General features: G+C 48.7%; 10 protein-coding genes across 10 annotated transcripts; 5 read left to right on the plus strand and 5 right to left on the minus strand.

Annotated features, from left to right (window-relative positions):
- Positions 1-428: 428 nt before the first annotated feature.
- I303_104944 (uncharacterized protein) lies at positions 429-2,505 on the plus strand (the record flags this gene model as incomplete). The annotated part of the gene is made up of 8 exons (XM_018408902.1): positions 429-496; positions 583-767; positions 845-905; positions 978-1,010; positions 1,096-1,239; positions 1,295-1,520; positions 1,658-1,858; positions 1,921-2,505. 8 exons carry the CDS (start codon positions 429-431, stop codon positions 2,503-2,505), a joined length of 1,503 nt encoding a protein of 500 aa, XP_018262593.1.
- Positions 2,506-3,108: 603 nt separating this feature from the next.
- On the minus strand, positions 3,109-5,101 carry I303_104945 (uncharacterized protein; the record flags this gene model as incomplete). Its single annotated transcript, XM_018408901.1, has 6 exons — positions 3,109-3,276; positions 3,340-3,703; positions 3,766-3,871; positions 3,931-4,351; positions 4,422-4,544; positions 4,607-5,101. 6 exons carry the CDS (start codon positions 5,099-5,101, stop codon positions 3,109-3,111), a joined length of 1,677 nt encoding a protein of 558 aa, XP_018262592.1.
- A 709-nt stretch (positions 5,102-5,810) lies between these two features.
- On the minus strand, positions 5,811-8,519 carry I303_104946 (uncharacterized protein; the record flags this gene model as incomplete). Its single annotated transcript, XM_018408900.1, has 11 exons — positions 5,811-6,008; positions 6,064-6,273; positions 6,327-6,435; positions 6,489-6,713; positions 6,765-6,913; positions 6,968-7,129; positions 7,194-7,295; positions 7,349-7,510; positions 7,570-7,889; positions 7,956-8,156; positions 8,213-8,519. The coding sequence occupies 11 exons, from the start codon at positions 8,517-8,519 to the stop codon at positions 5,811-5,813; spliced, it is 2,145 nt and encodes a 714-aa protein (XP_018262591.1).
- Positions 8,520-9,061: 542 nt separating this feature from the next.
- Positions 9,062-11,338, plus strand: I303_104947 (uncharacterized protein; the record flags this gene model as incomplete). The annotated part of the gene is made up of 11 exons (XM_018408899.1): positions 9,062-9,329; positions 9,401-9,422; positions 9,528-9,613; positions 9,679-9,805; positions 9,875-9,977; positions 10,035-10,300; positions 10,384-10,703; positions 10,770-10,930; positions 10,994-11,021; positions 11,093-11,175; positions 11,261-11,338. 11 exons carry the CDS (start codon positions 9,062-9,064, stop codon positions 11,336-11,338), a joined length of 1,542 nt encoding a protein of 513 aa, XP_018262590.1.
- Positions 11,339-11,656: 318 nt separating this feature from the next.
- Positions 11,657-14,009, plus strand: I303_104948 (uncharacterized protein; the record flags this gene model as incomplete). Its single annotated transcript, XM_018408898.1, has 9 exons — positions 11,657-11,786; positions 11,839-11,879; positions 11,942-12,415; positions 12,519-12,685; positions 12,763-12,928; positions 12,985-13,147; positions 13,203-13,321; positions 13,389-13,721; positions 13,791-14,009. The coding sequence occupies 9 exons, from the start codon at positions 11,657-11,659 to the stop codon at positions 14,007-14,009; spliced, it is 1,812 nt and encodes a 603-aa protein (XP_018262589.1).
- A 94-nt stretch (positions 14,010-14,103) lies between these two features.
- I303_104949 (uncharacterized protein) lies at positions 14,104-15,454 on the minus strand (the record flags this gene model as incomplete). The annotated part of the gene is made up of 2 exons (XM_018408897.1): positions 14,104-15,023; positions 15,151-15,454. 2 exons carry the CDS (start codon positions 15,452-15,454, stop codon positions 14,104-14,106), a joined length of 1,224 nt encoding a protein of 407 aa, XP_018262588.1.
- A 556-nt stretch (positions 15,455-16,010) lies between these two features.
- On the plus strand, positions 16,011-17,240 carry I303_104950 (uncharacterized protein; the record flags this gene model as incomplete). Its single annotated transcript, XM_018408896.1, has 1 exon — positions 16,011-17,240. The coding sequence occupies one exon, from the start codon at positions 16,011-16,013 to the stop codon at positions 17,238-17,240; it is 1,230 nt and encodes a 409-aa protein (XP_018262587.1).
- A 130-nt stretch (positions 17,241-17,370) lies between these two features.
- I303_104951 (uncharacterized protein) lies at positions 17,371-17,969 on the minus strand (the record flags this gene model as incomplete). Its single annotated transcript, XM_018408895.1, has 3 exons — positions 17,371-17,451; positions 17,559-17,794; positions 17,903-17,969. 3 exons carry the CDS (start codon positions 17,967-17,969, stop codon positions 17,371-17,373), a joined length of 384 nt encoding a protein of 127 aa, XP_018262586.1.
- Positions 17,970-18,783: 814 nt separating this feature from the next.
- Positions 18,784-20,320, plus strand: I303_104952 (uncharacterized protein; the record flags this gene model as incomplete). Its single annotated transcript, XM_018408894.1, has 7 exons — positions 18,784-19,070; positions 19,149-19,190; positions 19,255-19,354; positions 19,418-19,709; positions 19,792-19,940; positions 20,018-20,114; positions 20,184-20,320. The coding sequence occupies 7 exons, from the start codon at positions 18,784-18,786 to the stop codon at positions 20,318-20,320; spliced, it is 1,104 nt and encodes a 367-aa protein (XP_018262585.1).
- Positions 20,321-20,490: 170 nt separating this feature from the next.
- I303_104953 (uncharacterized protein) lies at positions 20,491-22,147 on the minus strand (the record flags this gene model as incomplete). Its single annotated transcript, XM_018408893.1, has 3 exons — positions 20,491-21,641; positions 21,719-21,862; positions 21,922-22,147. 3 exons carry the CDS (start codon positions 22,145-22,147, stop codon positions 20,491-20,493), a joined length of 1,521 nt encoding a protein of 506 aa, XP_018262584.1.
- Between the last annotated feature and the right edge of the window lie 354 nt (positions 22,148-22,501).

Genomic DNA, 22,501 nt, shown 5'->3' on the forward strand with positions numbered 1-22,501 from the left:
AGATGTGCCCGAAGAAGCTGTTTGGTCGGATCGAAGGCGATATGCGTCATCTCTAAGATGGATTGCACGTATGGACCGTCCTTTTTCGAAGCACTTACACACCAACTCGCTTAACGATGCATAAAGAGGTCACTATTTTGAGCAGCGAGGGTCTCGCTTAATGACCCCGGCTGCCCTCCTCCACTGGGATGCCGGAACATGTTTATCCTGAATGATGGGAACGCCCGGCGTTTAATTCTGCCTTAATTCACGGATACCTCATCCTATCTTTCGCACTCCATACTGAAATGTAATAGCGCTGTCATCGTTCTCATGAGTCCTATATAGCGACACACAAGACCACTCGAATGCTTCTGGCACGCAAAGCTACATCCATCTTACCCACGTATAGACTCAGTAGATTCTCGTCAGCTACAGCAATTAGAAAGATGCCCACACACGCTACCATTGAGGTACCAAATTTCGGAAAGGTCGAGGTGCCCACTGGTCTTTTCATGTAAGTGATCCCCGCTCATCGAGCTCATCAAGTCTGGTGGTCTTGCTCACCACGAGAGAGGCAGTAAGCTGACCAAGATCTTTCAGCGACAATGAATGGGTTGAATCGTTGTCCAAAGAGACTTTTTCGACAGTCAACCCTGCTACCGGAAAGCCATTTTTAGACTTCGCGCACGCCAAGAAGGAGGATGTAGACAGGGCGGTCAAGTCGTCCAGGAAGGCATTCAAGACTGTTTGGGGAAATAACGTAGCTGCTACTGAAAGAGCTGCTTGTGAGTAATCAACTGCTGGTCTTCTTATTGTACTTCAATGTGATCTTGCCTGGGTGCACCGCTAACTCGCACAACAGTACTCAATAAGTTTGCGGACTTGATAGAACGGGATGCGGCGAAGATTGGTGCTTTGGAGTCGTGAGTAACAGGGCTCACTGATGGCCACCTCGTCCGTCTCGATACACGACTGACACCAGTGTTTGAATACAGGTTGAACTCTGGAAAAGGTGTCAGGATAGCTCGGTGAGTAACATGCTTCGTACCCATTACGGCTACTCCTTGACGAAAGCGAACTGCCTGTGTCATCTTTGCTGATAGCACAAAACAGTGAATTCGATGTCGGAGACTCCATTGCCGCCTTGAGATACTACGCTGGACTCGCCGACAAATCGCATGGTCAAACCCTCAACCATTTCGGAGGAGAAAAATTCGTGTACACCTTGCATCAACCCATCGGTGTGTGTGGTCAGATGTGAGCTTACTCTACCTTTCGCTCCATCAGTGTATGCTCATACAATTGATCATAGTATTCCCTGGAATTACCCCTTGATGATGTGGGCTTGGAAGGTCGGACCCGCGCTTGCCGCCGGGTGTACAGTGGTGATGAAGCCCTCAGAACTCACACCTCTTACCGCTTTGGTGATGTGTGATCTGGCAAAAGAAGCCGGTATACCCGCTGGTGTGATCAACACTCTGCCCGGTCTGGGAGCAACTACTGGAGATGCTATCTCCAGACATATGGATATCGACAAGGTGAGTGAGCGGGAATTGATCATTTGTCCCCGCATCACCGAATGCAGATCTCTTTGTTCGTCCTCACGGACGTCGCCTGTCTCTCCCCTCTGTCCCGCAATCTTCTTTGATCTACAATCTGACAACTGTGTCGTTAGGTCGCCTTCACCGGTTCAGTCATCACTGGTCGAAGGATATCCGTCGCTGCCGCCGAATCCAACTTGAAGAAGGTTACCCTTGAATTAGGAGGAAAATCACCTTCTATCATATTCGATTCTGCAGACGTAGAACAAGCCGCTTCATGGGTGGCAATGGGTATCTGGTTTAACTCTGGTCAAGATTGTACTGCCAGCAGTAGAGTAAGTCATAGTGTCCCCCTCTACAGAATGAAAGAGTGAACTAAGCGATATGGGTTCGGTAGCTCTATGTGCAAGAAGGCATTTACGACCAATTCATCAACGCTCTCGCTTCCAAGGCTAAAGCTTGTGCTATCGGTCAACCATCGGACGAAGCCACATCATTTGGACCCCTCATCTCAGAAGGACAACGGGACAAAGTGCTCAACTACATCGAGTCGGGTCGATCAGAGGGGGCCCGAGTAGTCACTGGTGGACAAAAGTGGGATAAATCCAATGGAGGTTTCTGGGTCGAACCAACAATCTTGGCGGATACTACCATCGACATGAAAGTGGTCCAAGAGGAGATCTTCGGCCCCGTCATAGTGGCCTCCAAATTCAAGACTGAGGAAGAAGTGATTGAATTAGCCAATAACACCTCCTATGGACTAGCCGCCAGTGTGTTCACCAACGATGCTAAGCAACAGACCAAATTGGCGCACTCGATTGATGCTGGTACGATCTGGCTCAATCAATATGGTATACTTCACCCGAGTGTACCATTTGGTGGTTTCAAGACTTCCGGTATTGGACGAGAATTGGGTACATATGGATTGGAAGCTTATCAACAGGTCAAGGCTGTCCACCAAAACTTGACTCAGACGATGTGAGTCTTGGATTCTTGGACAAATAGCGAGGCGTTACCTCGGTGCTGACCGATATGACGTTCTATAGGGACTGGCCTCTCTGATCGATCAGCACGATCGCAAGAACTACAGTCACGAAACGCAGGAACAATTGAACAGTATTTTGTATCAACGCGAGATGTATCAACATGCCTCATGACACGTTCTCCACATTTCCTGCTGCTCTATATGCAGACCACGCCTTGTTGCCGTTGAGCGACACCACGCGGCACAACTTCCATTCCTGCTTCTTAAACGAAGATGGCTTCTGAGTGGTGTGCAATCCTGAACTATAGATCACCTCGTTGATTACACCGCGTCGAGTACGCATCGTTGAGTACACCTCCCTGGGTACACCTCGTTGAGTATAGATTTGAGGACAGCATCAAGAACGATGACAACGCCCCATCATCTCCCTCGACATGTACGCATCATATACTATTCTGTATGTAGAGACAGGTTCACTTGACGTTATTTACGGGTCACAATCTACACCGCACTACACAAATTGCATACATCAATTATTTCATGAATATTCTACTACGCGCGTCTACATCATATTCAAACAACGGAGACTGACACCTTGATCTACCAATCGATAATTTTCCGGTATGGGTGTTCACCGACCCTTCGAAGCCTTTTACCCCATTTTAAGACAAGCAAGACCGTCGCATTGATGACGGTGATGATCAGTGCTGAGGAGATGGCGAAATTTCTCAGACCCCAACCGAAACACCAGGGTGTGATAACGTAGTTCTATGGTAATCAAAATCTGGGTAAGCCCCGTTCTTCTCCACTCAGAAAGGGATTTCAACTCACAAATCCAAAAGTGAACACCATGGCCAGTAGAATTGTACTGAGCAAATAAGGCGCCATGTCTTGGGCACAGGCCTGGACGCCGTGTTCGTTCTTGGGTCTGATAGGATGGTAGCAGTCGAAGACGTAAGAGACGGTCAAAATGGTAGCAAGAGGTCCAATCAAGTTGACGATAGCACAACCGAGGACATAGACGATCCAGTGGGCCTCGTAGTAAGGTCCCAAGCCCATCATGAGCAGACCGATCGGGCATAAGACTGCTGGGATTATGTATAGCTTGAGCTTGTGCTCGGCCTCGGTTATACCGTGATGCTTTTTGGCTTGTCGCAGCACGAATTTGTCGGTGATATATCCACCATATACAGCACTAAGAGCAAGCATTGATGCATTAGTATATAAGCCTCAACCACGTGCAGAGGATAAACATACCCTGGAATAGCAGATAAGAATGGCGACAAGAAGGTCAATCCCACAGCACTGGTGGAGAAGTTGTAAGGTGGTGCGGCTAGAATACCAGAAGATATCGCGGCAATCACTACAAGCAGGTTCATCAGTGTTTTATTAAGCGAATAAAAGTGGCCGAGGAAAGCTTACGGTTGAAGCAGATTTGATAGGTAGCATACATCAGACCACTCCACCAGATTAGAGGTAATCTATACAGCATCAAAGGCTGGGTGATACCTCGAGCCATGATTCCTAGAGCGTATCGATGAGGCTTCATGAACTTCCAGAATCTTGGACCGGGCCAAGGAGACGGTGTAAAAGGAGTCGCATCGGTGATGACCATACCCTCCACAGGTCGATTTTGAGTGGTCTCCTGCTCGATGCTAGTCGTTGTCCTATCTGCCTTGTCAGGATTTTTTGGGTCTTCTTCGTCTTGCTCAATGTCATGCGGTTGAGCCGAAGTGATGACAGAGTTAGATGTCGATTCCTCATGTTCCCGCTCGAAGGTGGTCTCCTCGAGGAAGAAGAAAAGGACCAGTCCCATGATGACAGTCAGTCCGGTCGACAGCCACTGTTTACAACAGCGATGCCCGATCAGTCGCGAAGCAATGTCACCTGGAGCCCATCCAGTAGCGACTTACTATGATTGCTCGCCATCCCAAGCCCTCGTATATGTATCCACTCAGGATAGGCCCTAGACTAACTCCGCCGAATAGGAAGTTGATGTAGAGCCCAAGAGGAAAGGATCGCTCGTGTAAGAAGAACTGTCAAAGGCATATATGAGATCGATCCGGCGCGAGTATTGACAGAGTCGATAAGGACTTACAACATCCGCAATTGATACTTCCACCAAAGTGAAAGAAGGCGAAATGAAGAAACCCAATAATAGTCGACTGGCAATCCATTGAGAATTCCCCTTAGCAAAAGCCGTCCAGATATTCACCAGAGCAGCACCGAAAGCCGATACAAGATAAGTTGGTCTTTTGCCGAAGGCCAAAGAAGCTGGTTGACTGATCAAGGTAGATACACCAATGAACAAGTAAAGGTATCCCGTTCCTACGTTGAGCTGATCCAATGATAATCCCGTCGAAGTCGAAAGAGGGTCGAAAACAGAGTACAGGTCCGACGATAAGATGGTTGCTGTTATCGTGTAGAAGACGACACAACTCAACATGAGGTATTTTCGTTTCTGCGTCCAATTCAAGGGATCATCGGGGCTCTTGCTGGGAGCGGGTATCAAAGTGACAGCATTTTGGACTATCTCCCCCTCTTCCTGGTATATACGAGCGGTACCCGGTACATCAAGTACTCCGTCCGTCATGATGTAGATGATCTGATGCGCTCTTGATGTCACGCTCTAATGATGAGGTAAGCCTCGGATCAAGTGTGCTGAGGTGATTCAATTATGTGATTGCTAGCGCATGAGGGTCTCTCTAGGTGTAGAGATGTAGATGTTATATACTACATCATAGCCGGCTTTCCAGCTTTGTGATCACCAACCAACGAACCCATTGACGTTTCTGGCGTTTAGACGACTTTTCACTCTCCCCTCATTGGTATTTCTCCACGTCGTACAACGTTATTCGGCGCTTGTGAAAATGACTTTGTCGCTGAATGAATGATCGGAAGTCAGGTAATCCCACGGGGGCACAATCGCAGATCCATTAAACGCAACCGAGACCTCGCTTAGGATTAGTCCCAAAAATAGCTAAAATGGGATTAACGCAATCATCAAAGTCAGGTTCCCTCCATATTCCGTTCGACCGGATGCAAATCGATGTCTAGTCACCTGATTCTGGAAGACGGTGAAGACAAGGGCGGAAAAGATCTTTACGTAATTGCATCTGCAGCCAACGCTTGCAGCATCAGATGTCTCTTTGTGAACACCGTGCGTTCATGCTCGTCGCTTTGCATCCGAACGACGGGACTCATCATCGTAGTGTCCGAGACCGCGGCAGGGAAGCCCCCTCATATGGCCTTTGCATAATTCGGCATGAGGTTTAGAGGTATATAAGTCTATACAATGATGCTCATTTACAACAGCTAGTTCCGTTCAATCCATTCACCTTCGCTGCGCTCTCTACTTCGTCACTACCTTGAAGATGTTGTCCCGGCTGGTGAAGCCTTGACTGATTGAACGCCTGCGTACTTGCCGGTACGTCTATCGCTGGGGAGGCTGTGAAGAAGTCGTTGGGTTTCAAGTGGATCATATGTGTCTCACAAGGCATCTGAGCAGTCGACGGTCAGTCTGGTTCATCAAGGCAGCTCCTGGACACAACTCACCACTGGGAAGTCCTCCACTCGTGGATTGTGCGTCAGCCCAAAGGTATGCCACAACACGATATCGGTATTCTCCACGTTGTCTTTTCGATCGATCCATGACCTTATACCGTTGGCATTTCCGTTAGATTGATTCGTATATAGGCCACCGGAATATAATTCGCCGTCTTTGTAGGATGTGACGTATAAGTGATGTTCGCCAAATTCAGCTCGCTAGGGAACGCTATCAGCATTTCTGTTCTGTCGAAGGAAATCTCGAAACTCACTGCATAGGCAATGGAGTCGGGGTGGGCCAGCATGAGCTGAGAAGGAGCTGGCACAAGCTTGTAGGCCACTGGCTTTCCAGAGATAGGATTGATCTTGTTTGGATTGGTGCTGCGTTCAGAGCGTCAGCGGTATGAAGAATTTTGATCGATGCTAGGGCTTACATCTTGAAGACTCTGTTTTTTTCGGGAGCAGCATCGGCCCAGCCACTTTGGGTGATAGGTGTCTTCTGAACGGTGTAACCTACACCCCATCTGTTGTCCGCAGGAGGATTAGACTTATCGAAGGGCATGGCCACGGAATCTTCTTGGACGATCGTGTTCTCATCACCATCGACGGAAGGGTCAATACGTATGGAGAAAAGGTGTTGATGATTGGTGGCGAGGACTCTACTCGTCTGGTCAGCGCAGATCTCTTGAATCAAATCATGTCGGACTCACCCTGGAGACACAACGTTCCCGTATGGGGAAGTCTCACCAGGCAGTATGGCAGCGGTACTGAGGATACCTGTAGCCCTGACTTCCAGACTGATGCCCGCTGCTTGATCGAATTTCCAAGCAAATATGTACTCATAGTTCGCTACAGTGATCTGTCATGTGCAAAGTCAATAGGAGCACCTCACTCGGAGAAGGAAATGACGGACAATTGTTTGGATGATCAAGATTCGGGATCTGGTCACAGATGGTCTGTTGGTTCTGAAATTGGTATGTTTCCACCCAATCCCATCATCTTGTTCATGTATACATACAACGCCTCGTTGTAGCAAAGACGAGCCATCCTGGGTGAAGTGGTCAAAGTTGAGGTACTACGGAAGAGAATGGTAATCAGCAAATGTCACCTTACGATATATACGCGACGTGCTCACTCACAGCGATCTCACCAAGACAGTCACATCCCAAGGCCAGCTCGTTCGCTGTGAGACCTGCGCCAACGTCTCCAAGATCGAATGCTTGTTTTCGATGGAAAGGAGCCTGACAGCGCACATTAGCATATGTTGAGGTCGCTGAAGGGTTTGCAAGCTCACTCTTGGATCTCCGTACGGGACTGTCATATCGCTGACACTCAATCGGTAGAATGTCTTACGGCCATCGTATCTAACATCACTCAGGACGATGCCTTCCCGATAGTTGAATCCGATGTGGAAAGACCATTTCTGCCACTTGATGACACGGCCTTCGAGGGTGAACTGTAAACGGCCCAGTCAATAACATAAAAAATCGCAAAGCTTAAGCATCCATCACTCACACTAGCACCTTCAGGTTGTAACACCCTGTATGGCTTGATGTCATCCCTAGCTTTTAAACCTGCATCGGCACGGATGGTCGCATCGTACTCGTTGGGGACGTATGCTTCCCAAGGGAAAGGACCTTCTAGATCCAGTAAGGTCTTGTCGCCTGTACCGAAGATTGGTGTGTAGTCAAGTCGTTCGAGCTTGAAAGTATCCGCACGGACGACTGGGACGATGGGCAATGGTGCGGCGTAATGACATGTGTCGGGGTTGTCCGAAAAGGAGAGGTAGACCATGAATGGGATGAATCGTGGGGTGTCTTCGACGCTATCGGCGCCTATATTACATGAAGATCAGGTTCATGCATAGCACTGTATCAGATAGAAGCAGGATTAAAGCTCACCGTAAATCCATCCATCTGCTACGACCTTTGCATTTGAGGGGAGTCCCAACTTAGCTATAGCCGCCTTGAACTCCGGATCCTCCAACAGAGCTTTCTCAGCAGCGATCATCTCCCCCATATCAGGTGGGACATGGTGCCCTGAGACTGTTTCCTTTGACTTGACTTCGGCAGTACCATCTTCAAGTAAGGTAGTCTTGTACACTAAAGCATCTCTCAGCTCAAGTTCCTGCCTATACACCAATGAATAGAGTACTCACCGAACCATTCTGCTCCATCGGAATTGCGCTTTCCCAACAGAGTTTCGGCTATACGGGGCAATTTATCTACCGCTTTGCCTTCCGCCAAGTCGTCAAGCCAAGGAGAAAGGATCGCTTTCGGAGGCTCGACGAGCTGAGTGGATTTGAACCATAGTCTATCACTTCCAAAGTCTTTGCGTATAGCCGCGACTGAAGCAGCGATCTCAGAGGCTGATAAGGGGTTCAAGGGATGATAAGGCATCTGTTGGTCGTTCGAGAAACCCAACTTGGACGATACGGCTGATACCAATGTTTGGATGACTGTCATTCTGTGTTGAAGTGCTGAGAAGGCGTAAGTATGTACAAAGAGAGAGGATGGGAAGTGGTCTTAAGGAGAATCGACGATTGCATTTTATATACGTTGTCCGGGTAAATTTCCGTATATCCGTGGGATGTCTTCGGTAAAATGCGCGATTTTGACTGGAGGAGACAGCGAGATTACCGATTGGCAAGGTGAATTTCGTTGGTCGAGAGAGCGAGATACTCAGCTTGCGAGATATGATCCCGCTTACTGTGAGCCAAATTCGGCCGTATGTTTGATGGTATAGTGATATGAAGATAGTGCGTAATCTCATGGACCTTATCTCTTTTGAGCGAGGTTATTGACATTTGACGTGTCTGATTGGTGATTTCAGCGAGATAAGACGCGAAGTCGAAGGGGATCACTCGTTGACGATGAATCTGCTCGCTCCGAGATAAGACACCAACTCCGATGTTTCGCTTGATGAGTAACTTAAATAGCGTTCCATTTGCAAGATGGCACTTTGGACTTTGTGAAGACATCGTTCAAGTCCTCACATCCAGAACACCATGGAAGGATCCTCAAGCTCCCTGCGAGGTCCTCGCATTGACGAGTCTGGAAGCAAAACACCGCCGAAGCAAACATCAGTCACGGCGAACGTGAACGTGCTCGATACCGACCAAGTGATAGACCATCACATCATTACCCCTGAGGGCTTGGAGAAGAATGCCTTTTCGCCCCTTACTGCATTCGGACTGGCATTTTCAGTAATCAACAGTTGGGTCGTGTTGGTTGTAGGTCTCGGATCGGGGCTGATCTCCGGTGGACCAAGTGCTCGTAAGCTATGATTTTCATACATCTTCGCCATCATGGCGATTTCCAAGGCTAACACGCCGAGTGCGACTTAGTGGTCTGGGGATTTCTTTACGCGTCAATTTGAAATCTCGCGACTGTCTTATCTCATGGAGAGATCTTCGCGGTATATCCGACCGCTGCAGGCCAGTATCATTGGGCAGCAGTGCTGTCTCCACACAGATGGCGGAACTCGATCAGCTGGATCACCGGAATGTTGAACGTCATTGGCCTGTGGCTCGGAGCGGCTACTGCTGGCTATTTGTCCAGTGAGTGCATGTTGTGTCAGCTGTGTCCACGGATCATGCATTTCTAACGCTTTTTTGAACTGTAGTGATTCTGCTTATGGCGGCAATTACGGTCAACAAGCCCGATCTGGCGCTAAGCGTAGGTCAGCAGTACGGCATTTTCGCTGCTATCCTGATTTTCGGACCTGGTGTGACCCTATGTCTGGGTGTTCGGTGAGTCAATCGAAGAGTCTAGTATTTTCGGCATCTATAAAGATTCGTACTGACATGTCACTGTAATAGTGGCAATCGATGGCTCGATCAAGGCCTTATGGTGATCTCAGTACTATGTGCATTGGCTATCGTCATCGCTCTTCCAGCCACAGCACCAACGAGAGCTTCTGCAGTAAGTATCTTGCGACTTAAAGACTCGGGCGTGACATCAGCTCATGACCTGCGATAGTCCTTCGTGTTTGGTGGTTTGAACAATACGACAGGCTGGAACTCCATCGTAATCGCGTGGCTCCTCGGGCTGCTTCAGTCAGCTTTCGCCTATCTTGGTTTCGATCTCATTTATCATATCTCAGAAGAGATGCCGAATCCCAGAAAAGACGGTCCGAAAGCTACAATGTGGACGATCATCATCAGTGCTTTGTCAGGCATGGCAGTGCTCCTGGCCATGTTGTTCTGCATAACGGATATAACATCGGTAGTCTCCACGCCGTACATGTGAGTCTCGTAGACTACTACTATTCCTTCTTATTGACGGCACTGTATCCAACTGTCAATACGAAAGCTGACTCATCACATAGTCTCCCATTCGCCCAGATCTGTATGGATACTACCGGATCCAGAGGAGCCACCACCATCTTCCTCTTGATTCCTTCGATACTATTCATCAATAGTGTTCGGGGTATAACCTTGACAGCCTCGCGAGTGCTCATGGCATTAGGACGAGACAACGTGCTACCATACCCTAAAGTATGGTCAATCACCATTAGAGGAGAACCAGTCTACGGGCTAGCTATCAGTGTAGTGGTCCCCTTGGTCTGTGGTCTAGTACAATTGGGCTCCACTTCGACCTTCAATTCCCTTACGGGTGCAGCTACGATTGTCTTTGAGATCTCATACGGTCAGTCCAGTCAAAGATGAACACCTCTCATGACGCCAGAACTCATCGAATCCTGTCATCTCGCAGCTATACCTGCCATTCTGATGTTATGCGGAGGACGCAAGAAGCTCAACTCGGTAGCGCCTTACAGGACCTCAAACCTCGGTCGATGGGGTGTACCATGCAATCTGCTAGCGGTGTTTTTCGTGCTGCAGTCTTGTGTCATCTACTGTTTCCCAGCTTCCATGGTGAGTTCTGTCTCGAGAGCTTGAGATCCGCGAGGACAGTGACTGATTTATCCTGTCTCTCAGCCTGTTGATGCAGCCAATATGAGTTATGGTGAGTCCTACAACAAAGTCTTTCAGCTGCATCAAATTCGTGCTGATGATTGTACTCTGATTTACTCGCAGTCGTTGTATTCGTTGGAGGCTTTGCGATCGTTTTAGCTGTATTGTGGTTCACATTGGCTCGTCAGCGATATGAAGCTCCATCAGTGAGTCTTCATTGATCAGTTCTTCTCTTTTCGTAATCCGGAAAGCGATGTATCCAAGAGGAAAAATGCTAATTGCCTTTGATAGGAGCAAAGCGTCTTATCGATCATAGATAAAGGAAATCCGCTCAACGAGCCAATCTCTCAGGTGTCGATGGAGTTTTAGGTAGTTTTTTCTGCGATCATAGGTGCACTTATACACATTTATGCACTATACGCATTTCCGTATCTTTACATCCAATGCATGTAGGCAACCGCAAATTGTCTAGGTTTTTGCGATACAGGACCTTGAACCACGGAGTCGTGATATTATTGGTCCGTTAAGCGAGATAACGGAATTAACGCAAGAACCCAAATGCCAATCTTCGTCTTCTGCTTCTTTACTTTGCCCAGGTTGATATTTCCTTTTTTCTTATTTTCGCATAGCCAGTCGAATGCGAGCTGGCCAGGAGCATCATTTTGACGCCAACGATCCGAAGTGATCATGCAAGAAAGCGATCCCCGAGCAGAGTCAAGTGCAGCTCCTCACATTGCTGTACAGCCGCGGCGACGAATTACCAGGACTAGGACAGGATGTAAGGTCTGTCGGAGGCGTAAGATCAAGTGTGATCTAGGTATGTCATCTCAAGGATCAAGCTGCTCGTGCAGCTGATGATCATATGACAGAGACGCCGGAGTGTGCGAGATGCGTCAAGTACGGCGTCAAGGTGAGCCTGAAACGTGTCAACGTGAACATGACAGCTAAGCTGACTCATAGGGTTCAAAGTAGTGCGACTGGCCAAAGGACACTTCCGAGAAGATCGCTCCTCGATCTATACGTCCCGCTCCCGCTCAAACAAGAGGTCCACTCGTCTCTGGGAAAGGACCAGCAGCTCCCATTATCAATATTCCCATCGCGTCAACGACTGCACCCGCACCGGATTCTGATCATCATGTAGATCCAATAAACGCACTTCACTTCAATCCGATACTGCCTTCCTCACAGCCTGTCGCGCCGCCTTCGGAGTCGACGTTGGATTCAAGTCACACCCAGGCCACTCCACTGAGTATGGCGCCGACGAACGCAGCAACGAAAAGGACCGTAGCGGCTTTGGGATGGACAGCGACTTTAGAAGAATTGGGACCGCTAGATAGACTGTTAGCTGTGTGTCGGAATACCCGGATGGGTTTATTCTTCATCCAGCCTTCGAGTCCGCCAGACTTTCTCAGGTCTTTCTTCCCCTCAAGCGAAGACCTGCAATGTGTGAGTAACAATGACATGATCTCTCTCGAACTCTTTCCTGCTATGCGAAGAGGAGCAAAACCCGCGCATCTGCTGATAGATGCCATGGTTGTTGATATGATAGTTCCACCACTGCGTGACGTATACGCTCTCGATCATCGTAGTCAACGAGGAGCATAATCCGTGGATAGAGCATGTCGCCCCGCTATTCATGTCGAACGACGGGGATCAGTCGGGCAGCCAAGCGTTGAGATCATCCTTGTTGTACATAGGAGCGGTACATCTATCATAGTGAGTTGATCACCCATCGTCCCCGTTTCGTATAATTTGGAGGGTGTTGTAATGCCTGATTGTGGATGGCCGTACAGTCTACAAGGTCGAAACGGTGATACTGCCGCAAGTTTGAGTACTAGGACACTCGCCCTGCGATACAGGACAGACTGCCTGAGAATACTCCGTACAATACATACGAAGATACCGTGCATTTTGAATCCGACATTCTTCTCTGCATGCGCATTATGCCTTACAGCCGACGTGAGTGGACTTGCGCATGAATGAAAGTACATTTGGCTGATTTCAAGCCGTTACAGCTCCTTGCAGCGAACAACAGATGGAGGGAGCTTATGCGCATGGTGCAAGTGGCTATAAACGTAGGAGGAGGGATGCAGTCGATCCTCTTCCCCATAGTTTCGGGCTTGGTCAATCCCGCTATGAAATGCGCTGTTGAGTCTCTGATCAACCTCAGTCTTCTCGGTACGTCCAACTGATCGCTCAGAGTGCAGTGATATATGTTAATATGACAGTGTAGGTACTCTGTCAGCGACCACGGACTACAGTCTTCTAGCTATAGCAGAAGAGACTCGGACTTCAGAGGGTATACCGCAATGGTGGAGCAGGCTAGGAGAAGCTGAAAGCACTCAACCCGAAGTATGTATACCTTTGTTCAACCTATGTTAGGACGCGGATGAAGTAAGCTGAGATCCAAGCGACGCAGCTTAGAAAATTTGACGCTGCGTGTGGAATATCTCGTTCTCTTGTCCCTCGACTGTCGTCTCTCTTGTCCTCCCTTTCCGACACCGGTCATCCGGATCAATCCACCATAGATAGCTTAGAGCAGGACTGGCTTTCTTGGGATATATCGAAGGAGAGCACCATACTAGACCAACGGACCCAGTTCGGTTCTCTCGCTCTGTGGCATGCCGGCCGGATACTCATTCTTCGTCAGCTGAGGCAGATCGATAGGCTAGATAAGCGGATACAGGACGCTGCAGCTGCGATCCTGGATATATGCGCTTCTGTAGGGGATAAAGTGGAGTATCTCAATTGGGTGGGTCCCCTTCTTTCGATCAGGCCCAATAATATCAGTAACTCTAGCTGAACTGAGATGAGTTCGTAGCCGTTGATCGTGGCTTGCTCGACGCTTGTGGATGCCACCAATCGAGATATAGCTCGTGTCAGACTGAAGGAGTTCAAATTCCAGTGTTGTTATGAGCTGGAGATTGTTCAGATGGTATGTGAGGAGATGTGGGCGCGCATGGATGAGGGTGAGGATGATGAAGCTTGTGGATGGGTGGAGATCTTGCTAGAATCAGGATGTCCTGTGTTACTTGGATAATTGGACACGAAGTTTCTCATGTGTCATCGCGCATGTATACATGGATGAATTTTATCTCACCAGGTGCCATGTCTATGTCCGTGTTCATGTGAATCTATCCAACTACATTCTCCACCACTGACTTTCCATCCAGTCCAAGCGTTCCCTCCGCTCTTTGTTCACCCACATCCTCTTTTTCCTTCTCCTTCTCGCTCCCAAAGATCCCTAATATAGCTTCGATAGTCGTATTCCCACCTGATAAAACAACCGCTATATCCCACACCTCTCCTCCCTCTCCCTCTTTCTGCTGTTCTTCATAGGCCCATCGTCTAAAGTCCTCATTATACAGAGCTACAGCCAACGGCACCGCTCCTGAAGGCTCGATAAAACACTTCATGCGTTCCAACACCAGCTTCATAGCTTCCTTAATCTGTTCCTCCGTAACGCTATACACGCATTCCAAATTCTTCTTCTTCGTCTCTGACCCACTCGTGAACACTTTCCAAGGGATCTCGCCTACCGGTGTTCGAAGTCCGTCTGCTATCGTCAGAGTTTTCACACTTTCCACCCTCTTCGGCGGATTACTCCTGATCAACCCAATTTCGCCGTCGTTCCCACCTTCAAAATTCGGTTCGGAAGCTATGACCCTCACGCCTGGTTGATCGGCGAAGTAGGTGCATATCCCTGAAGCTAGACCTCCTCCTCCTAGTGGAGTCAACACCACCTTGAGATCCGCCTTCTGGTCTTTGGATTTCTTGAGAGCGATGTATTGTTCTTCAAGTTCCAAAGCCGTTGTACCTTGTCCCAGGATGATGTCTGGATGATCATAAGGTGGGACCAACACTGCACCTGTCTTAGAAATCACTTCACGAACGACGCCTTCGCGCTCGTCGCTTGTTGATCCGCTAAAGTAGATGTTGGGAGTGTAGGTGCGCGTACCGGCGATTTTGGATGGGGTGGATATGGTGGGCATGACGATGTGGGCGGGGATTGCGAAATGCGATGCGGCCAAAGCGAGAGCTTGGGCATGATTGCCTATAAACAAAAGGACAGCCCGGTTTAGCCAAGCCTCATCATCAAGTTCGTCACTCTCAAGCAGGTCGGCTGATGGGAGAAGATTGAACGCAAGAGTCGTTGAGAGTGATGGCGATTCAAGACTCACCTGAAGAATGGGTAACCACTCCCTTTATGCGCAACTCCTCCAATCCCACTACTTCGATGAGATGTGTAATAGCATGGAAAGCTCCCCTAGCTTTGAATGCGCCTATTCGTTGGTAGTTCTCGCATTTGAAGTAGATGTTGAACTTTGGTGCGGGTGTACCTGGCGATGAGGAAGAGGAAGAAGCGATATTGTTTATGGTTTTACTAGTCAACAACGGTGTCCGATGGATGTGATTTTTGATCTTGCAATACGCCGTACGCACGGAGTCAGGCGTTAGTGGAAGGGTGGTGGATAGGTCTGCCATGATGTTCGAGGTATATGTGCGAAGAAAGAGAAGACGGAGAAAGCGAGAGATAGCAGATCAATCCAGCAATCGACGTCTGAGTTTGGTGTCAAATGTAACGGCCGGAGGTTTTATCCGGGGCCTAATCGTTATCTCCCTTGTGATCTGCTATTTCACCATCTGAGCAGTACATGATTTCTCATTTCGACAACAATGGCTGGGAGTATCTGTTGATAAGCCCAATACTCATCCTTGTGGTATTGTGGTATTACGTGGGCGACACTGAGGGGTTCAAGCTCTCCAGAACTAGGTCGACTTTGGATCAAAACACGACTCCGCAAATATCGGCCGGATCTTCCGGACGATCGCTTGGCTTAAGGGATATCTAGTCGACTCATCCTGAAAGATGCGGCACATCTTAACCAGCAAATCAAAAGCGATGAAGTGAGATATATAGAGCTGCTGCTGCATCTCTTGTCGTCTTTCAGCTCATTTTAAGTCAATCCACTCGGATCAAACGTCAGAAAGGAAGATTGGACTATTGCTTCCAAACAGAAAATACACGAGGAAATCCGGCATGTCTCTCCCATCCTTTCCGCACCCCCCATCCGACCGGATCCTGATAATTGGCGCCGGTATAGTCGGCTCGCACCTCGCCTCCTTCCTGTCCTCCAGCCTCGGATCACGGGTCATCCTTTCCGACAAAGATGTTCGCGGACTGCCAGGCTCGACTGGGCATGCACCAGGCTTCGTGGGACAATACAACGAGTTATCCCCCTTAACCGAACTGGCTAAGCGGTCTGTAAGGCATTACGTCTCTCAAGGGGGAGATGCTTTCCAAGTGGTGGGCGGTTTAGAAATTGGTAGTGGACTAGAAAAACGAGGAGCGGATGCGAAATCGGCTGGAATTCAGGTTGAAGTGATGGAAAAAGAGCGGATCATGGGATTGGTGCCCGATTTCATCAATGAGGATTGCGTGGATGTCCGAAGTACATCGGCAGGCTTGTTCTTTCCTCAGGACGGTACGGCGAATGCAATCCAACTTACGCATCTCGCCCAAGATCAAGCTTCAAAAAACGGTGCGATACTTTTGAATGCTGAAGTTAAATCACACGTCAAATTGGAGGAAGGATGGAAAGTGATCACCTCGGTTGGAGATTTCGAAGTTGGAAAAGTGGTGTTCTGTACGGGTATATGGGCATCGCAACTCCTTCCTTCGCTCGAACATAGCGTCGTATCGGTCGCTCACCCGTACTCGTATTCAATTCCACACGAGGAACGGCCGAACAAGATGCCTTTCATAAGATGGCCGCATAAACATGTTTACGCAAGAGATCACGGTACGAAAGATGGACTTGGATCGTACGCGCACGCACCTGTCAAAGTCCCTCGGCAAGATCATGGTCAGACAGCTTACGGTAAATGGGAGGACGAATTCGATAGTGTATTGCAAGATGGGTATGAGCTCTTGAATGATACTATGGCCAAGACGTTCTCAGTGGAAGCGGAAGGAAGCGAGAGATTCAATGGATTGTTCTCGGTCACGCCGGATGGTATGCCGTTGGTGGGTCAAATCCAGGATGGGATGTATTGTGCGGTCGGAGTTTGGGTGACGCACGCTGCTGGAAGTGCGAGACTTCTTGCAGAGACTTTGTTGGGTGATGGGAAGAAAGACGATGAGTGGTTGAGGACAGCTTTGGATCCGAAGAGGTTTGATCGATATACGAATGAGGAGAAGAACGATTTGGAGAAGAGGTCGTTGGCGAAGTATAATGATATATACAACAAGGAAGGGCAGTCCGAGTAACAACATGATACAGACATGCATACTAACAATAGATACAATGATGGGTCTTTGTTGCAACTTTCCTTCACTTCTCAAGCCATCCGCTCGCCTGCTTCTACAATCATTGAGCGCATGCGGTGCGTCCGACAACCTATTCGCAAGTGGTGATCTCGTAGTCGACGGTCTTGTTACCTTGTCCAGCAATCTTGGGCTTAAAGTCAACGTAGACGAGCTGTATTACACATATTCAGACGCTTGCGTCAGCGTCTTCCCGATTGTACCGATACATTTGGGGATGCGTGAAATGAGGGTTGACCCAGCAGAGTCTCCCAAACTCACCTCGTTCTTATTGGCAGTCCACTCTCCATCGGTATCCCTATAATAGACAATCTCATTACTACCAGCGTCTTTGACCTCGATTGTGGTGTGCGAGAGTGCGCCATCGGTGGACCACTTGAGGTTATAGCAGGTGGATTTGGTCACTGGGAAAGGCTTGGAGCATCGTTGGTTCTTATCGGCGTCGATACATTTCTCGACGGCGAAGTCCTTGATGTGCCCGGATGAGACAACGCTCACTATTGAATAACAATCAAAGTTAGCTTCAAAGTTGACTGAGCGGGCAAGTGGAGGGGAGTGGCAATATTGAAGGTAGGGTCGATCGTGCAGCGGGGTTCAGTACGTACTTTCGTTAACTGCGCCGGTAAGGGCGAGACCAGCGGCGAGGATCGATTGGAGGTTTGGGATATACATCTTGATACGTGATTTCGTTCTCGATATTCAAGGGATCTAGATGTTCTTACTGAGGCAGATTTCAGGAAATACGAACATGCAAAGCGAAAGCCTATATATATACTCGATTCGGTTCACCGAACGGTGACAAACGTTTGTTTTTGGCCTTCTCAGCTGACTTGATGGAAATGACATCATGACCACGTGGTTTGGTAGTGTGATCACTTTGAACCAAACAAATCACAAAGACCCATTTGGCGTGCTATGAAAAGTTGAATGGAACAGGTTGTTCATTGCGATCATCTGCCTCGAGGATTTGTAAGATTATCGAGGACACGAATGCTTCAACAAACATGAATCGGAGACGAAGACATGGTTTTCGCACGACATAGTCGGCTTTTCGCAGGAATGTGTGGCTTTCGGGAAATGCGACACGAATCGTCAGAATGAGGACTTGGCAATACTAATTCTGCCATTAGCTTGGAATGGCAGGAGCCCAACATACTCTCAGTAGTTGGTAACATTCCAGTTGTCTTCGACAATTACGAGAAGACACCGTTTCTGCGTACTTGGTCAACCCAAGCTTGTTGTTCGGATTTCGCGGATTCACCAGGAACAAATCGATTTTTGATCGTTGAATGAGTACCAAGACAGTCATCGTCCTCCAGAAAATCCCAAAATAACCATAAGTCCTCGGCATCTTCGGTGGTCCAGCTCAAAATTTTGGAAGGGCAGAATGCATCAAGGAATTCAATGGTGATATATAACGAGCGACTAATGGGAAAAACTCCTTCAGGATGCATGATTCCGATCTTGCTCTGACCAAATATCAAAAATGCCATCAGTGCACCTCCTTTTCGCCCTCGCCTGCTTTGTAGCAGTCACCAAAGCTGATTATACCGATGAAGCTTCCGATGCTGATTCGTGCGCTCCCTCCGCCCCGGAATCGTACAATCTCGGCCTACACGTCGCGTCTGTCTTCGTACTCCTAGCTGCATCCGGTATAGGGGTCTTCTTCCCTGTTATTATGGGGAATGATGGGAGCGATAAAGGAAATGTCTTTTTCAGAAGGACTTTCTTCGTATTGAAATATTTTGGAACAGGAATTATCATTGCCTTAGCGTGAGTGAGATTTTTCTCCTAATCGATCATCTCGTCCTCAGTCAGGGCAACTTGCTGATGTGGTGGTTGACAAGATAGTTTCTGTCATTTATTGCAGGATTCATTCGAAACGTTCTCCAAGTGAGTCTATCCCATATTTTGTATAATTTGCTCAGACCGACCGAAACTGACGACGGTGTCATAGTGAATGTATTGGCGGACTAGCGTACGAGCCGACTGCACCGGCCATCGCTATGGGTTCCATGCTTATCATTTGGCTCGTGGATTATTTCGGGGCTCGATGGGTAAGTCATATAGTAATGCAATGTTCTACCTTATCAATCGGTCGCTGAGTTTTGGAGTCTTAGGCTGCAAGGAAAAACCTTCCTGAGACAGAATGTATCCCCAACCCAATCGCTTCCCGAGAAGATACCGACTCTGCCTCACCGTCTTCATCGCCCTCTTCTAAAGGCGACGCCAAGCCAATGTTCCAAGACTTATGCTGTGAAAGCGGTTGTCAACCTATCGCAGAGCTTGACCCCGCTTCGAAACGAGCTCATTGGGACGTACAATTGCTCGAAGGTGGAATCGTTTTTCATTCGGTGATGATTGGTGTGGCGCTTGGTGCGCAAGTAGATGGCTTCTCTGTCACGTTTGCCGGTAAGTTCTGCCCTGGATGGATATCGCTCGGTACTCTGAGGAAGTGAGGATACAGAATTGACACGCATGATCACTTTCATAGCCCTTGTGTTCCATCAATTGTTCGAAGGTCTGGGTTTGGGAGCGCGGATCGGTGCGCTCGTCTGGATCAAGGCGAAGGGTCAAGTGGCATGGAAGAGATGGGCGATGTGCATGGCTTATACAGTCATTACACCGATTGGAATTGCTATCGTAAGTGACCCAAGGCTGCATTCTAAGACTAGTAGTCTCTCCCGGGAAATTTCCAGCTTATAGCGCTATAAACCTAGGGTATCGGGGTTCACGAATCGTTCAATGAGAACGGCAGAGCCGAATTACTCGCTATCGGTGTGCTCAACTCGATCTCCGCCGGCATTCTGCTATACAGTAAGTCAAGCTCTGCCAAAAATGCCAACGAAGATTGGGCAAGTAGCTCATTGCTTTGTCTAATCGCAGGTGGTCTGTGTCAACTGCTCTTCGCTGAATGGGTCGTAGGCGATATGAGAGATACATCAAATATGAGAGTTTTCTCAGCCTTGATAGCTTTGTTCTTAGGATTGTTCGCCATGGCTCTTATTGGTAAATGGACTTGATGACATCAATGGTCGAGGTCATTCCGTATATGCATAGGGGCATTCTACCGTTTCAAGCCCCTTGGTTTTATCCCATATGACTAATACCAGTAAATACGGATATACGCGCAGATCCATGAGTATGCAAGAGCACGGTGACTTAGCAAAGCCTCGACAGCCAATCTCGACAGCTACTTTTCAACCACGAGCACCGAAATATCGTTCAGATCCCCATCCTTCACGTCGCTTGCCATTGCCGGAACCTCTGTCTCCTGCGTGATTCCAAGCCGCGTTCTGACTCTATCTTGGGCCCACTGTACCGATTGCCGGGCGGGAATGCCGGAGGCCATCAGCTCGTCGATCTCCGCGTGGGTGAGACCCTTTGTCTCGTACAAGCAGAAGTAGAAGAAGATGCCGCAGATCGTACAACCGCCAAGCCAGAAGAAGCAGAACTTGGCGCGCAGGTTGACCGGATCCTGGAAGAGGTATGGGCTACCGTACCCCACCGCCCAGGTGACAATGTTGTTGCCGATGTTGGTGACTGCGATCGTTTTAGCTCGGAGGCGAGCCTTGGGGATTTCGGCGGAGAACGCCCAGCCGGACGGAGCCATAAAGCCCGCGAAGAAGACGATATAGAAAGTCACAAAGACCACTAGAGCAATACTCGAGTTCTTGCTATCTTTACCGATAACGTAGCTCAACCCACCCCCCAGGTTCATGAGGATGCATCCGACAGTCCCGATGAAGCAGAGTCGTCTGCGCCCAAATCGCTCCACCAGGGCGAGAGCAGGCGTGGTGAGGAAGCAGTTCGTGCCGGCGATGAGGACGGTGATACCCCATGGATTGGTCATGCCGGCTTGAGCCATGAACACAGAGGCGTATGTCAAATAGAAGTTGCACCCTGAGAAACCGTTCATGAAAAAGTAGGTGCCGAATGAGTATAGTGTTCTTCGCAATTCGCCCTTCTGGTACAATTCCGACCATTTCGAAGATTCGATCTGGCCCTGCGTTGCATGTCGTAGCGCATTCATCTCGTCTTGGACCAGCTGTGAGTCGGCGGGAAGATGGCGTATCCGGCTGACTGCATTCGATGCGCCAGGCCAATCGCCCTTCAAGGCGAACTGAAGTGGCGTCCTGGGCATCAGAATCAGAAGGATGGCGACAATCCCTCCGACCATGATACAAAGGGATATCGGTATCTGATATGCGATCTTACCGCCGGCAGAGGTCGCACCGAGGGTGATGACGGATGCCGAGAAGTTGCCAAAAGTGAGCATTTGTAAGCAAAGACAAATACCGAATCCTCTAAGATGAGCCGGGGCGACTTCGTTGATGTATGATTCTGTACACACACACACACGGACATGCAGTCAGAATATCATCAGCCTGGATACTTGCAGAAGAGACGATAGGACTTACGACCGAGAATCAAAGCGGAACTGATGTGGACTCCGGATAATATGCGGCCAACCAAAAACATGGGGAAGTTGACAGCTCCCAGTTGTAATGCACCGGCCAACGCGAACGTCGTGCATGTGATGATTAAGCCGTATTTTGCGCCGACTGTACAACGGAGGCAGCCTGTCAGTATCCTTTCCAAGATCAGTGTGAAAGGGACGCACCTTTGGTCGCGACCCAGGGAATCACGAAACACGCGAGGAAGCCACCAATATACGCAGACGAGGATAAAAGCGATAACTTGTCCGACTTGAGCACATATTTGTTCTCGGAACCGTCAAAAGTGCCATATTTCCGCACGAACTCGGGGATGACAAGCACCCCGCCGATATAGCCGTAGTCGATTCCATATACGAAGAAGGGCAAAGCGCCAATAAAGAGCCTAGCCATGTGTTCAGATCGACTTCCCAGGGCTAGGAATTCAATCTCGACTCACAAGAGGAAATCTCACAGTCTCATCTTTAGGATCTGAGGCGATGTTTCGAGGTGAGCGGAAGTGGCTGTGCGTGAGCAGCATGGTCATGTTGAAATCTGTCCACTTGATACCAGTTATATATGCATTTTCTTATCTAACGCTGTAGTTGGCGTATCAATATCATTCTCTTATCTTTGGGTGCCGGATATCCGTGGAAGTTCCGATGCCGGCGGATAATCGCATTTCCGACCAGTGAGAATATACATACCGTATTTTTCTCGCGATTCTTTACCCCTACCAACGCATCGGAAATGCCTTTTCCTATAGCC

This window comes from Kwoniella dejecticola, chromosome 6 (genome assembly GCF_000512565.2).
Source record: "Kwoniella dejecticola CBS 10117 chromosome 6, complete sequence".
Classification (NCBI taxonomy): domain Eukaryota; kingdom Fungi; phylum Basidiomycota; class Tremellomycetes; order Tremellales; family Cryptococcaceae; genus Kwoniella; species Kwoniella dejecticola.